Genomic DNA, 18,184 nt, shown 5'->3' on the forward strand with positions numbered 1-18,184 from the left:
TCAGTTCCAGACAGATCATGTCAGAGGGAAGATGGAAGAAGCAGCAAACAGCATGGCTAACCGTGTCACGGGCTGCGTTCAAGCCCTCAATGAAACCCTTCTAGCTTGATAGGCAACTAGCTAGCAGCTAGGCTCGCTTCTACACCAAACAGCCCCACAGACCTGGCCTTGGCCGTCAGGATCACTGGACCGATAGTAGCAGTCCCAGCAACTGATGCCAACCACGTCACAGGATCCAAACTCAAACGGTAGCTAGCTACTAACCAAACTTTTTCACCTGAACACTTTTTCAGAGACTTTCATAACTTTACAAAACAACAAACCGAGCGCTCCCTCGTTCTGCATTCAACAGGAAGGAAAGACAATTGAGAAAGCGCCAGAAAAACATGAATATGAAGCCACAACTCACAGGCCCTGTGAACAGGCAAGTAGCGAAGTCACTGCATCCTCCATTGGTCTCTGTGACACACCTGTTGATAGGTGAGCAGACAGAGCCGTCACCCTCGTAGCCAGACAGGCATGTACAGTTGACCTGCAGGTCTGTCTGGAGACAGGCTGCATGCTGGTGGCAGCCCCCGTTGTACTCCGCACACAGATCAGGAGCTGGAGGAGACAGAGAGAATCATATAACAGACCAGGAGCTGGAGGAGACACAGGGAATAATATAACAGACCAGGAGCTGGAGGAGACTGAGATCATTAATAATATAACAGACCAGGAGCTGGAGGAGACAGAGAGAATCATATAACAGACCAGGAGCTGGAGGAGACAGAGATCATTAATAATATAACAGACCAGGAGCTGGAGGAGACACAGAGAATAATATAACAGACCAGGAGCTGGAGGAGACACAGAGAATAATATAACAGACCAGGTGCTGGAGGAGACAGAGATCATTAATAATATAACAGACCAGGAGCTGGAGGAGACAGAGATCATTAATAATATAACAGACCAGGTGCTGGAGGAGATTTCTCAAATGGCACCCTATTACCTAATTAGTGCACACAGTTTCCGTAGTGACTAACAAACTACATTGGGTCTTCATGTAAAATATCACCCTGTTCCCTATATTGTGCACTACTCAAAATAAGTGCACAATATCGGAAATAGGGTACCATTTGGGACGCATCCCAAGACTCGCTAAATGTTTAGGGCCAAAGAGTTTTCCCTGGTCAGGTCACATGATCTGGAAAAACTCTGGGCCCCTACTCATGACGCACTACCCCAAGAGTGTGGATTTAGAATGAATACTTTGGGTTAATCTATTAGCTAACTGGATTGTGGGTAATAAATGAGTTAAATAATGATTCCAACCCACCGGTGCAGTTCAAGCCGTCCCCCACATACTGTGACTGACAGAGACAGATGTTGCCGGCCTGACACACAGCGTTGCTATGGCACTCTGGAGAACACACCAGCTTCTTCTCTGATTGGACACAACAGTAGACAAAGTTATCACACACGGGCCCACACATACAATACAACTTTATGTCCACTTTATTATTATTATAGTTTGTTATTGTTATTATAGTTGTTATTATTGTTATTATAGTTTGTTATTGTTATTATAGTTATTATAGTTGTTATAGTTATTATTGTTATTATAGTTTGTTATTGTTATTACAGTTGTTATTATTGTTATTATAGTTGTTATTGTTATTATAGTTATTATGGTTGTTATAGTTATTATTGTTATTATAGTGTGTTATTGTTATTATAGTTGTTATTATTGTTATTATAGTTTGTTATTGTTATTATTGTTATTATAGCTGTTATAGTTGTTATTATTATTATTATAGTTTGTTATTGTTATTATAATTGTTATTATTGTTATTATAGTTTGTTATTGTTGTTATTGTTATTATAGTTGTTATAGTTGTTGTTATTGTTATTATAGCTGTTATAGTTGTTATTATTGTTATTATAGTTTGTTATTGTTATTATAGTTTGTTATTGTTATTGTTATAGTTTGTTATTGTTATTATAGTTGTGATTGTTATTATAGTTGTTATTATTGTTATTATAGTTGTTATTATTATAGTTTGTTATTATTATTATAGTTGTTATTATTATAGTTGTTATTATTATTATAGTTACTATTATTATAGTTAGTTATTGTTATTATAGTTGTTATTGTTATTATTATAGTTTGTTATTGTTATGATAGTTGTTATTGTTATTATAGTTGTTGTTATTATAGTTTGTTATTGTTATTATAGTTGTTATTATTATAGTTGTTATTATTATAGTTGTTATTATTATTATAGATGTTATTATTATAGTTGTTACTATTATTATAGTTTGTTATTATTATAGTCGTTATATGTGTTATTATAGTTATTATTACTATCATAGTTATTATTATGTATTATTATAGTCGTTATATGTATTATTATAGTTATTATTACTATTATAGTTATTATTATGTATTATTATAGTTATTATTACTATTATAGTTATTATTACTATTATAGTTATTATTACTATTATAGTTATTATTATGTATTATTATAGTTATTATTACTATTATAGCTATTATTACTATTATAGTTATAAAATGTATTATTATAGTCGTTATATGTATTATTATAGTTATTATTATGTATTATTATAGTTATTATTACTATTATATTATAATATGTATTATTATAGTCATTATTATGTATTATTATAGTTATTATTACTATTATAGTCATTATATGTATTATTATAGTTATTATTACTATTATAGTTATTATTATGTATTATTATAGTTATTATTACCATTATAGCTATTATTACTATTATAGTTATTATTACTATTATAGTTATTATTACTATTATAGTTATTATTATGTATTATTATAGTCGTTATATGTATTATTATAGTTACTATTACTGTTATAGTTGTTATTATGTATTATTATAGTCGTTATATGTATTATTATAGTTATTATTATGTGTTTTTATAGTTATTATTACTATTATAGTTATTATTACTATTATAGTTATAATATGTATTATTATAGTTATTATTACTATTATAGTTATTATTATGTATTATTATAGTTATTATTACTATTATAGTTATTATTGTGTATTATTATAGTTATTATTACTATTATAGTTATTATTACTATTATAGTTATTATTATGTGTTATTATAGCTATTATTACTATTATAGTTATAATATGTATTATTATAGTTATTATTACTATTATAGTTATTATTATGTATTATTATAGTCGTTATATGTATTATTATAGCTATTATTACTATTATAGTTATTATGTATTATTATAGTTATTATGTATTATTATAGTTATTATTACTATTATAGTTATTATGTATTATTATAGCTATTATTACTATTATAGTTATAATATGTATTATTATAGTTATTATTATGTGTTTTTATAGTTATTATTACTATTATAGTTATTATTACTATTATAGTTATAATATGTATTATTATAGTTATTATTACTATTATAGTTATTATTATGTATTATTATAGTTATTATTACTATTATAGTTATTATTGTGTATTATTATAGTTATTATTACTATTATAGTTATTATTACTATTATAGTTATTATTATGTGTTATTATAGCTATTATTACTATTATAGTTATAATATGTATTATTATAGTTATTATTACTATTATAGTTATTATTATGTATTATTATAGTCGTTATATGTATTATTATAGCTATTATTACTATTATAGTTATTATGTATTATTATAGTTATTATGTATTATTATAGTTATTATTACTATTATAGTTATTATGTATTATTATAGCTATTATTACTATTATAGTTATAATATGTATTATTATAGTTATTATTACTTTTATAGTTATTATTATGTATTATTATAGCTATTATTACTATTATAGTTATTATTACTATTATAGTTATTATTACTATTATAGTTATTATTATGTATTATTATAGTCGTTATATGGGTTATTATAGTTATTATTACTATTATAGTTATTATTGTGTATTATTATAGTTATTATTACTATTATAGTTATTATTACTGTTATAGTTATTATTACTATTATAGTTATTATTGTGTATTATTATAGTTATTATTACTATTATAGTTATTATTGTGTATTATTATAGTTATTATTACTATTATAGTTATTATTACTATTATAGTTATTATTACTATTATAGTTATTATTACTATTATAGTTATTATTGTGTATTATTATAGTTATTATTACTATTATAGTTATTATTATGTATTATTATAGTTATTATGTATTATTATAGTTATTATGTATTATTATAGTTATTATTATGTATTATTATAGTTATTATTACTATTATAGTTATTATTATGCATTATTATAGTTATTATTACGATTATAGTTATTATTATGTATTATTATAGTTATTATGTATTATTATAGTTATTATTATGTATTATTATAGTTATTATTACTATTATAGTTATTATTATGTATTATTATAGTTATTATGTATTATTATAGTTATTATGTATTATTATAGTTATTATTACTATTATAGTTATTATTATGTTGTCTGTTCACACTGCTATGCTTTATCTTGGCCAGGTCGCAGTTGCAAATGAGAACATGTTCTCAACTAGCCTACCTGGTTAAATAAAGGTGAAATAAAGATAAAAATAAAAAAATAAAAAAATATTACTATTATAGTTATACTATGTATTATTATAGTTATAATATGTATTATTATAGTTATTATTACTATTATAGTTATTATTATGTATTATTATAGTTATTATTACTATTATAGTTATTATTACTATTATAGTTATTATTGTGTATTATTACTATTATAGTTATTATTACTATTATAGTTATTATTACTATTATAGGTATTATTGTGTATTATTATAGTTATTATTACTATTATAGTTATTATTACTATTATAGTTATTGTTGTGTATTATTATAGTTATTATTACTATTATAGTTATTATTACTATTATAGTTATTATTACTATTATAGTTATTATTACTATTATAGTTATTATTACTATTATAGTTATTATTGTGTATTATTATAGTTATTATTATTATTATAGTTATTATTACTATTATAGTTATTATTACTATTATAGTTATTATTACTATTATAGTTATTATTATTATTATAGTTATTATTACTATTATAGTTATTATTACTATTATAGTTATTATTGCTATTATAGTTATTATTACTATTATAGTTATTATTGTGTATTATTATAGTTATTATTATGATTATAGTTATTATTATTATTATAGTTATTATTACTATTATAGTTATTATTGTGTATTATTATAGTTATTATTATTATTATAGTTATTATTACTATTATAGTTATTATTGTGTATTATTATAGTTGTTATTATTATTATAGTTATTATTACTATTATAGTTATTATTGTGTATTATTATAGTTATTATTACTATTATAGTTATTATTACTATTATAGTTATAATATGTATTATTATAGTTATTATTACTATTATAGTTATTATTATGTATTATTATAGTTATTATGTATTATTATAGTTATTATTATGTATTATTATAGTTATTATTACTATTACAGTTATTATTATGTATTATTATAGTTATTATTACTATTATAGTTATTATTATGTATTATTATAGTTATTATTATGTATTATTATAGTTATTATTATGTATTATTATAGTTATTATGTATTATTATAGTTATTATTATGTATTATTATAGTTATTATTACTATTATAGTTATTATTATGTATTATTATAGTTATTATGTATTATTATAGTCATTATGTATTATTATAGTTATTATTACTATTATAGTTATTATTAGGTTGTCTGTTCACACTGCTATGCTTTATCTTGGCCAGGTCGCAGTTGCAAATGAGAACATGTTCTCAACTAGCCTACCTGGTTAAATAAAGGTGAAATAAAGATAAAAAAAAATAAATAAATAAATATTACTATTATAGTTATACTAAGTATTATTATAGTTATAATATGTATTATTATAGTTATTATTACTATTATAGTTATTATTATGTATTATTATAGTTATTATTACTATTATAGTTATTATTACTATTATAGTTATTATTGTGTATTATTATAGTTATTATTACTATTATAGTTATTATTACTATTATAGTTATTATTGTGTATTATTATAGTTATTATTACTATTATAGGTATTATTACTATTATAGTTATTATTACTATTATAGTTATTATTACTATTATAGTTATTATTATTATTATAGTTATTATTACTATTATAGTTATTATTGTGTATTATTATAGTTATTATTACTATTATAGTTATTATTACTATTATAGTTATTATTACTATTATAGTTATTATTGTGTATTATTATAGTTATTATTACTATTATAGTTATTATTATGTATTATTATAGTTATTATGACTATTACAGTTATTATTATGTATTATTATAGTTATTATTACTATTATAGTTATTATTATGTATTATTATAGTTATTATTATGTATTATTATAGTTATTATTATGTATTATTATAGTTATTATTACTATTATAGTTATTATTATGTATTATTATAGTTATTATGTATTATTAGAGTTATTATGTATTATTATAGTTATTATTACTATTATAGTTATTATTATGTTGTCTGTTCACACTGCTATGCTTTATCTTGGCCAGGTCGCAGTTGCAAATGAGAACATGTTCTCAACTAGCCTACCTGGTTAAATAAAGGTGAAATAAAGATAAAAATAAAAAAATAAAAAATATTACTATTATAGTTATACTATGTATTATTATAGTTATAATATGTATTATTATAGTTATTATTACTATTATAGTTATTATTATGTATTATTATAGTTATTATTACTATTATAGTTATTATTACTATTATAGTTATTATTGTGTATTATTATAGTTATTATTACTATTATAGTTATTATTACTATTATAGTTATTATTACTATTATAGTTATTATTAAGTATTATTATAGTTATTATTACTATTATAGTTATTATTACTATTATAGTTATTGTTGTGTATTATTATAGTTATTATTACTATTATAGTTATTATTACTGTTATAGTTATTATTACTATTATAGTTATTATTACTATTATAGTTATTATTGTGTATTATTATAGTTATTATTATTATTATAGTTATTATTACTATTATAGTTATTATTGTGTATTATCATAGTTATTATTACTATTATAGTTATTATTACTATTATAGTTATTATTGCTATTATAGTTATTATTACTATTATAGTTATTATGACTGTTATAGTTATTATTGTGTATTATTATAGTTATTATTACTATTATAGTTATTATTATGTATTATTATAGTTATTATGTATTATTATAGTTATTATTATGTATTATTATAGTTATTATTACTATTATAGTTATTATTATGTATTATTATAGTTATTATTACTATTATAGTTATTATTATGTATTATTATAGTTATTATTATGTATTATTATAGTTATTATTATGTATTATTATAGTTATTATGTATTATTATAGTTATTATTATGTATTATTATAGTTATTATTACTATTATAGTTATTATTTTGTATTATTATAGTTATTATGTATTATTATAGTTATTATGTATTATTATAGTTATTATTACTATTATAGTTATTATTATGTTGTCTGTTCACACTGCTATGCTTTATCTTGGCCAGGTCGCAGTTGCAAATGAGAACATGTTCTCAACTAGCCTACCTGGTTAAATAAAGGTGAAAAAATAAAAAAAATAAAAAAAATATATATTACTATTATAGTTATACTATGTATTATTATAGTTATAATATGTATTATTATAGTTATTATTACTATTATAGTTATTATTATGTATTATTATAGTTATTATTACTATTATAGTTATTATTACTATTATAGTTATTATTACTATTATAGTTATTATTATGTATTATTATAGTTATTATTACTATTATAGTTATACTATGTGTTATTATAGTCGTTATATGTATTATTATAGCTATTATTGCTATCATAGTTATTATTATGTATTATTATAGCTATTATTACTATTATAGTTATTATTACTATTATAGTTATTATTACTATTATAGTTATTATTATGTATTATTATAGTTATTATTACTATTATAGTTATTATTATGTATTATTATAGCTATTATTACTATTATAGTTATACTATGTATTATTATAGCTATTATAACTATTATAGTTATTATTATGTATTATTATAGTCGTTATATGTATTATTATAGCTATTATTACTATTATAGTTATTATTACTATTATAGTTATTATAATGTATTATTATAGTTATAATATGCATTATTATAGTTATTATTACTGCTATAGTTATTATTATGTATTATTATAGTCGTTATATGTATTATTATAGTTATTATTACTGTTATAGTTATAATATGTATTATAATAGTTATTATTACTGTTATAGTTATTATATATATATATTAGTCTAGGTAATATTATTATTATAATATGTGTATTATTATGAACTATCATAGTTCAAATCAAATCAAATGTATTTACATAGCCCTTCGTAGTTATTATATGTGTTATAGTTATTATTATTGTTATTACTTATTGTTATTATTTATTGTTATTAATATTCTATGTATTATTATAGTTATTGTTGGTATTATATTTGTTGTGATGACATATTATTATGGTTATTATTAGTATTATAGTTGTTTTTATGCATGTTTATAGTTATTATTTTTGTAGTTATTATTGTAATGATTGTTATTATTATCAGGTACTTGACGGAGGGACTTGAACATCCCCCAAAACATTCCTTACACCCAGTACAGGTCTGGATAGTCACCCATTGAAGTATCATGGATAAGGAATGCTTTTGAATGTAATAGTGTAGTTCCATAATAGCTGAATCAATGTTCACCTATTTTAAGGTGGCAGCGGTCTCCAGTCCAGCCCTCAGTACAGGAGCAGCTCCCATCTCCTTCCATCCCCTCCTCACACTGGCCCTGGTTTGTGCAGTTACACGCTGTACAATTGGCTCCGTAGTGTTTAAGTTCACACAGCTCACAGGCTATTCCTTTGAAGCCATTGTGGCACCGGCAGCGTCCAGACCCCAGACGGCCATCATCACAGTCCCCGTGATCTCCACAGGGAGACTCCAACCCACCAGAACATACTGAAACACATTAGTAGTGGATGAAGTGAGTTTACACTGAAACACATTGGTAGTGGATGAAGTGAGTTTACACTGAAACACATTGGTAGTGGATGAAGTGAGTTTACACTGAAACACATTGGTAGTGGATGAAGTGAGTTTACACTGAAACACATTGCTAATGGATGAAGTGAGTTTACACTGAAACACATTGGTAGTGGATGAAGTGAGTTTACACTTAAACACATTGCTAATGGATGAAGTGAGTTTACACTGAAACACATTGGTAGTGGATGAAGTGAGTTTACACTGAAACACATTGGTAGTGGATGAAGTGAGTTTACACTGAAACACATTGGTAGTGGATGAAGTGAGTTTACACTGAAACACATTGGTAGTGGATGAAGTGAGTTTACACTGAAACACATTGGTAGTGGATGAAGTGAGTTTACACTGAAACACATTGGTAGTGGATGAAGTGAGTTTACACTGAAACACATTGCTAATGGATGAAGTGAGTTTACACTGAAACACATTGGTAGTGGATGAAGTGAGTTTACACTGAAACACATTGGTAGTGGATGAAGTGAGTTTACACTGAAACACATTGGTAGTGGATGAAGTGAGTTTACACTGAAACACATTGCTAATGGATGAAGTGAGTTTACACTGAAACACATTGGTAGTGGATGAAGTGAGTTTACACTGAAACACATTGGTAGTGGATGAAGTGAGTTTACACTGAAACACATTGGTAGTAGATGAAGTGAGTTTACACTGAAACACATTGGTAGTGGATGAAGTGAGTTTACACTGAAACACATTGGTAGTGGATGAAGTGAGTTTACACTGAAACACATTGGTAGTGGATGAAGTGAGTTTACACTGAAACACATTAGTAGTGGATGAAGTGAGTTTACACTGAAACACATTGGTAGTGGATGAAGTGAGTTTACACTGAAACACATTGGTAGTAGATGAAGTGAGTTTACACTGAAACACATTGGAACATATCACTTTGAAGTTCCCCCTTTTCAAAGTAAAGCTCTGAGTGTTGTTATAATTACTATGACAACAAGGTTGTACACAACTGTAAACCAACAGACATGGACAGTGCATTCATACACCTTGACATTTTTTTCACATTTTGTTTAGCCTTATTCTAAAATTGCAAATGCAAATGTATTACAAATTAAAACCGGAAATACCTTATTTACATAAGTATTCAGCACCTTTGCTATGAGACTCGAAATGAGCTCAAGTAGATCCTGTTTCCATTGATCATCCTTGAGCTCTTTCGACAACTTAATTTGAGTGCACCTGTGGTAACTTTAGTTGATTGGACGTGATTTGGAAAGGCACACATCTGTCTATATAAGGTCCCACAGTTGACAGTGCATGTCAGAGCAAAAAAAACAAGCCATGAGGTCGAAGGAATTGTCTGTCCAACTATGAGACAGGATCGTGCCAAGAAGCAAAACCTTTGTGCAGCATCGAAGTTCCCCTAGAACATAGTGGCCTCCATCATTCTGCAGCATTGAAGGTCCCCAAGAACATAGTGGCCTCCATCATTCTTAAATGGAAGAAGTTTGGAACCACCAAGACTCTTCCTAGAGTTGGCCATCAGACCAAACTGAGCAATCGGTGGAGAAGGGCCTTGGTCAGGGAGGTGACCAAGAACCTAATGGTTACTGACAGAGCCCCAGAGTTCCTCTGTCGAGATGGGAGAACCTTCCAGAAGGACAACCATCTCTGCAGTGGCCAGATTGGAAGCCACTCCTCAGTAAAAGGCACATGACAGCACGCTTGGAATTTGCCAAAAGGCACCTAAAGCCTCTCAGACCATGAAAAACAAGATTCTCTGGTGTGATGAAACCAAGATTTAACTCTTTGGCCTGAATGGCAAGCGTCAGATCGGGAGGAAACCTGTCACCATCCCTACGGTGAAGCATGGTGGTGGAAGCATCATGCTGTGGGGATGTTATTCAGCGGCAGAGACTGGGAGACTAGTCTGGATCGAGGGAAAGATGATTAGAGCAAAGTACAGAGAGATCCTTGATGAAAACCTGCTCCAGACTGGGACCTCAGACTGGGGCGAAGGTTCAGCTTCAAACAGGACAACGACCCTAAGCACACAGCCAAGACAACGCAGGAGTGGCTTCGGGACAAGTCTCAATGTCCTTGAGTTGTCCAGGCGGACTTGAACCCGATCAAACATCTCTGGAGAGACCTGAAAATGGAGACCTGAAAATAGCTATACAGTGACTTTCCCCTCCAACCTGACAGAGCTTGAGAGGCTCGCAGAGAAGAATGAGAGAATCTCCCCAAATACAGGTGTGCTGGCGTTATACCGAAGAAGACTAGAGGCTGTAATCGACTGCCAAAGATGTTTCAACAAAGTACTGAGTAAAAGGTCTGAATACTTACATAACTGTAACATTTCAGTAATTTTTGTTTTATACATTTGCAAAAATTTCCAAAAGCCTGTTTTTGCTTTGTCATTATGGGGTGTTCTGTGTAGATTGATGTGGGGGGAAAATTATTTAATTCATTTTAGAATAAGGCTGTAATGTCACAAAATGTGGAAAAAGTCAAGTGTGAATACTTTCCAAATCATCAAACATTCTTCAAAAAAATTATATTTTAAAGAAAAACGTATTTACTGTTAGCATGAATATACAGCACATATCAAAGTAATTCCATGTAGGGCAGAGTTGATGCGGGTTTTCGCTTCTCCCTTAATAATTCATGAAGGTCACCAATTAGTAATGAACTCCCCTCACCTGGTTGTCTGGGTCTCAGTAAGGAACTCCCCTCACCTGGTTGTCTAGGTCTCAGTAAGTAACTCCCCTCACCTGGTTGTCTAGGTCTCAGTAAGTAACTCCCCTCACCTGATTGTCTAGGTCTCAGTAAGTAACTCCCCTCACCTGTTTGTCTGGGTCTTAGTAAGGCACTCCACTCACCTGGTTGTCTGGGTCGTAGTAAGGAATTCCCCTCACCTGGTTGACTAGGTCTCAGTAAGGAACTCCCCTCACCTGGTTGTCTAGGTCTCAGTAAGGAACTCCCCTCACCTGGTTGTCTAGGTCTCAGTAAGGAACTCCCCTCACCTGGTTGTCTGGGTCTTAGTAAGGCACTCCACTCACCTGGTTGTCTGGGTCATAGTAAGGAATTCCCCTCACCTGGTTGACTAGGTCTCAGTAAGGAACTCCCCTCACCTGGTTGTCTAGGTCTCAGTAAGTAACTCCCCTCACCTGGTTGTCTAGGTCTCAGTAAGGAACTCCCCTCGCCTGGTTGTCTGGGTCTTAGTAAGGAACTCCCCTCACCTGGTTGTCTGGGTCTTAGTAAGGAACTCCCCTCACCTGGTTGTCAAGGTAACTAATTAGTAATGAACTCCACTCACCTGGTTGTCTGGGTCTCAGTAAGGAACTCCCCTCACCTGGTTGTCTAGGTCTCAGTAAGTAACTCCCCTCACCTGGTTGTCTAGGTCTCAGTAAGTAACTCCCCTCACCTGGTTGTCTAGGTCTCAGTAAGTAACTCCCCTCACCTGGTTGTCTAGGTCACTAATTAGTAAGTAACTCCCGTCATCTGGTTGTCGAGGTCACTAATTAGGAAGGAACTCCCCACACCTGGTTGTCTAGGTCTCAGTAAGGAACTCCCCTCACCTGGTTGTCTAGGTCACTAATTAGTAAGGAACTCCCCTCACCTGGTTGTCTCAGTATGGAACTCCCCTCACCTGGTTGTCTCAGTAAGGAACTCCCCTCACCTGGTTGTCTAGGTCACTAATTAGTAAGGAACTCCCCTCACCTGGTTGTCTAGGTCTCAGTAAGTAACTCCCCTCACTTGGTTGTCTAGGTCTCAGTAAGGAACTCCCCTCACCTGGTTGTCTAGGTCTCTAATTAGTAATGAACTCCCCTCACCTGGTTGTCTGGGTCTCAGTAAGTAACTCCCCTCACCTGGTTGTCTAGGTAACTAATTAGTAAGGAACTCCCCTCACTTGGTTGTCTAGGTCTCAGTAAGGAACTCCCCTCACCTGGTTGTCTAGGTCTCAGTAAGTAACTCCCCTCACCTGGTTGTCTAGGTCTCAGTAAGGAACTCCCCTCACCTGGTTGTCTAGGTCTCAGTAAGGAATTCTCCTCACCTGGTTGTCTAGGTCTCAGTAAGGAACTCCCCTCACCTGGTTGTCTAGGTCTCAGTAAGTAACTCCCCTCACCTGGTTGTCTAGGTCTCAGTAAGTAACTGCCCACACCTGGTTGTCTAGGTCACTAATTAGTAATGAACTCCCCTCACCTGGTTGTCTAGTTCTCAGAGAGGAACTCCCCTCACCTGGTTGTCTGGTTCTTAGTAAGGAACTCCCCTCACCTGGTTGTCTGGGTCTTAGTAAGGAACTCCTCTCACCTGGTTGTCTCAGTAAGGAACTCCCCTCACCTGGTTGTCTCAGTAAGGAACTCCCCTCACCTGGTTGTCTAGGTCTCAGTGAGGAACTCCCCTCACCTGGTTGTCTGGTTCTTAGTAAGGAACTCCCCTCACCTGGTTGTCTTGGTCTTAGTAAGGAACTCCTCTCACCTGGTTGTCTCAGTAAGGAAATCCCCTCACCTGGTTGTCTCAGTAAGGAACTCCCCTCACCTGGTTGTCTGGGTCTCAGTAAGGAACTCCCCACACCTGGTTGTCTAGGTCACTAATTAAGTAAGGAACTCCCCTCACCTGGTTGTCTAGGTCTCAGTAAGGAACTCCCCTCACCTGGTTGTCTAGGTTTCAGTAAGTAACTCCCCTCACCTGGTTGTCTAGGTCGCAGTAAGTAACTCCACCTCACTTGGTTGTATAGGTCAGTAATTAGTAATGAACTCCCTTCACCTGGTTGTCTAGGTCTCAGTAAGGAACTCCCCACACCTGGTTGTCTAGGTCACTAATTAAGTAAGGAACTCCCCTCACCTGGTTGTCTAGGTCTCAGTAAGGAACTCCCCTCACCTGGTTGTCTAGGTCTCAGTAAGGAACTCCCCTCACCTGGTTGTCTGGGTCTTAGTAAGGAACTCCCTCACCTGGTTGTCTGGGTCTTAGTAAGGAACTCCCCTCACCTGGTTGTCTCAGTAAGGAACTCCCCTCACCTGGTTGTCTGGGTCTTAGTAAGGAACTCCCCTCACCTGGTTGTCTCAGTAAGGAACTCCCCTCACCTGGTTGTCTGGGTCTCAGTAAGGAACTCCCCACACCTGGTTGTCTAGGTCACTAATTAGTAATGAACTCTCCTCACCTGGTTGTCTGGGTCTCAGTAAGGAACTCCCCACACCTGGTTGTCTAGGTCACTAATTAGTAAGGAACTCCCCACACCTGGTTGTCTAGGTCACTAATTAGTAAGGAACTCCCCTCGCCTGGTTGTCTAGGTCTTAATTGAAAGGAAAAAGCCGCAAACACTTGGCCCTCTGAGGAATGAGTTTGACACCCCTGAAGTACACATATACTGTAGATGTCTGCATCCCAAATGGCACCCTATTCCCTATAAAGTGCTTTTGACTAGGGCCCTATGCCATTTGGGATCCATACGATATAAGAATGACTGGGACAGTCAAATGAGTTGTTCTTCCTTTGGCTCTGTACTCAAAGTTTAGATATGAAGGGATTTTCATCCATATCGGGTGAACTGTTTATTTGTAATAATGTTTTATGTCATTTTGGAGTCACTTTTATTGTGGATAAGAATAGAATATGTTTCTAAACACCTTAATGTATCTGAGGACACTGTATATCACGTCTACTATCTGAGGACACTGTATATCATGTTATGTATATCACTATCTGAGGACACTGTATATCATGTCTACTATCCGAGGACACTGTATATCATGTCTACTATCCGAGGACACTGTATATCATGTCTACTATCTGAGGACACTGTATATCATGTTATGTATATCACTATCTGAGGACACTGTATATCATGTCTACTATCTGAGGACACTGTATATCATGTCTACTATCTGAGGACACTGTATATCATGTCTACTATCTGAGGACACTGTATATCATGTCTACTATCTGAGGACACTGTATATCATGTCTACTATCTGAGGACACTGTATATCATGTTATGTATATCACTATCTGAGGACACTGTATATCATGTTATGTATATCACTATCCGAGGACACTGTATATCATGTCTACTATCTGAGGACACTGTATATCATGTTATGTATATCACTATCTGAGGACACTGTATATCATGTTATGTATATCACTATCTGAGGACACTGTATATCATGTCTACTATCTGAGGACACTGTATATCATGTTATGTATATCACTATCTGAGGACACTGTATATCATGTCTACTATCCGAGGACACTGTATATCATGTCTACTATCTGAGGACACTGTATATCATGTCTACTATCCGAGGACACTGTATATCATGTTATGTATATCACTATCTGAGGACACTGTATATCATGTCTACTATCTGAGGACACTGTATATCATGTCTACTATCTGAGGACACTGTATATCATGTCTACTATCTGAGGACACTGTATATCATGTCTACTATCTGAGGACACTGTATATCATGTTATGTATATCACTATCTGAGGACACTGTATATCATGTTATGTATATCACTATCTGAGGACACTGTATATCATGTCTACTATCTGAGGACACTGTATATCATGTTATGTATATCACTATCTGAGGACACTGTATATCATGTTATGTATATCACTATCTGAGGACACTGTATATCATGTCTACTATCTGAGGACACTGTATATCATGTCTACTATCTGAGGACACTGTATATCATGTCTACTATCCGAGGACACTGTATATCATGTCTATTATCTGAGGACACTGTATATCATGTTATGTATATCACTATCTGAGGACACTGTATATCATGTCTACTATCTGAGGACACTGTATATCATGTTATGTATATCACTATCTGAGGACACTGTATATCATGTCTACTATCTGAGGACACTGTATATCACTATCTGAGGACACTGTATATCATGTTATGTATATCACTATCTGAGGACACTGTATATCATGTCTATTATCCGAGGACACTGTATATCATGTCTACTATCTGAGGACACTGTATATCATGTTATGTATATCACTATCTGAGGACACTGTATATCATGTTATGTATATCACTATCTGAGGACACTGTATATCATGTCTACTATCTGAGGACACTGTATATCATGTTATGTATATCACTATCTGAGGACACTGTATATCATGTCTACTATCTGAGGACACTGTATATCATGTTATGTATATCACTATCCGAGGACACTGTATATCATGTCTACTATCTGAGGACACTGTATATCATGTTATGTATATCACTATCTGAGGACACTGTATATCATGTTATGTATATCACTATCTGAGGACACTGTATATCATGTTATGTATATCACTATCTGAGGACACTGTATATCATGTCTATTATCTGAGGACACTGTATATCATGTTATGTATATCACTATCCGAGGACACTGTATATCATGTCTACTATCTGAGGACACTGTATATCATGTTATGTATATCACTATCTGAGGACACTGTATATCATGTTATGTATATCACTATCTGAGGACACTGTATATCATGTTATGTATATCACTATCTGAGGACACTGTATATCATGTCTACTATCTGAGGACACTGTATATCATGTTATGTATATCACTATCTGAGGACACTGTATATCATGTTATGTATATCACTATCTGAGGACACTGTATATCATGTCTACTATCTGAGGACACTGTATATCATGTCTACTATCTGAGGACACTGTATATCATGTTATGTATATCACTATCTGAGGACACTGTATATCATGTCTACTATCTGAGGACACTGTATATCATGTCTACTATCCGAGGACACTGTATATCATGTCTACTATCTGAGGACACTGTAAATAAAATAAAATAAATATGCCATTTAGCAGACGCTTTTATCCAAAGCGACTTACAGTCATGTGTGCATACATTCTACGTATGGGTGGTCCCGGGGATCGAACCCACTACCCTGGCGTTACAAGCGCCATGCTCTACCAACTGAGCTACAGAATATCATGTCTACTATCTGAGGACACTGTATATCATGTCTACTATCTGAGGACACTGTATATCATGTCTACTATCTGAGGACACTGTATATCACGTCTACTATCTGAGGACACTGTATATCATGTCTACTATCTGAGGACACTGTATATCATGTTATGTATATCACTATCTGAGGACACTGTATATCATGTCTATTATCTGAGGACACTGTATATCATGTCTACTATCTGAGGACACTGTATATCATGTTATGTATATCACTATCTGAGGACACTGTATATCATGTCTACTATCTGAGGACACTGTATATCATGTTATGTATATCACTATCTGAGGACACTGTATATCATGTCTATTATCTGAGGACACTGTATATCATGTTATGTATATCACTATCTGAGGACACTGTATATCATGTTATGTATATCACTATCTGAGGACACTGTATATCATGTCTACTATCTGAGGACACTGTATATCATGTCTACTATCTGAGGACACTGTATATCATGTTATGTATATCACTATCTGAGGACACTGTATATCATGTCTATTATCTGAGGACACTGTATATCATGTCTACTATCTGAGGACACTGTATATCATGTTATGTATATCACTATCTGAGGACACTGTATATCATGTCTATTATCTGAGGACACTGTATATCATGTTATGTATATCACTATCTGAGGACACTGTATATCATGTTATGTATATCACTATCTGAGGACACTGTATATCATGTTATGTATATCACTATCTGAGGACACTGTATATCATGTCTATTATCTGAGGACACTGTATATCATGTCTACTATCTGAGGACACTGTATATCATGTTATGTATATCACTATCTGAGGACACTGTATATCATGTCTACTATCTGAGGACACTGTATATCATGTC

General features: G+C 31.2%; 1 protein-coding gene across 3 annotated transcripts in view; it reads right to left on the reverse strand.

Annotated features, from left to right (window-relative positions):
• LOC124003520 (stabilin-1-like) overlaps positions 1-18,184 on the reverse strand; it is a 73,823-nt gene that overhangs the window by 36,292 nt on the left and 19,347 nt on the right. For all 3 annotated transcript variants that reach the window (XM_046311836.1, XM_046311837.1, XM_046311835.1), the window contains 3 exons: positions 8,956-9,210; positions 1,322-1,429; positions 410-603 (listed from right to left, as the gene is read on the reverse strand). In XM_046311836.1, the coding sequence (XP_046167792.1) occupies positions 410-603; positions 1,322-1,429; positions 8,956-9,210 (557 nt within the window). The remainder of the gene's footprint in view (positions 1-409; positions 604-1,321; positions 1,430-8,955; positions 9,211-18,184) is intronic.

The sequence above is a fragment of the Oncorhynchus gorbuscha genome, linkage group LG18 (genome assembly GCF_021184085.1).
Source record: "Oncorhynchus gorbuscha isolate QuinsamMale2020 ecotype Even-year linkage group LG18, OgorEven_v1.0, whole genome shotgun sequence".
Classification (NCBI taxonomy): Eukaryota; Metazoa; Chordata; class Actinopteri; order Salmoniformes; family Salmonidae; genus Oncorhynchus; species Oncorhynchus gorbuscha.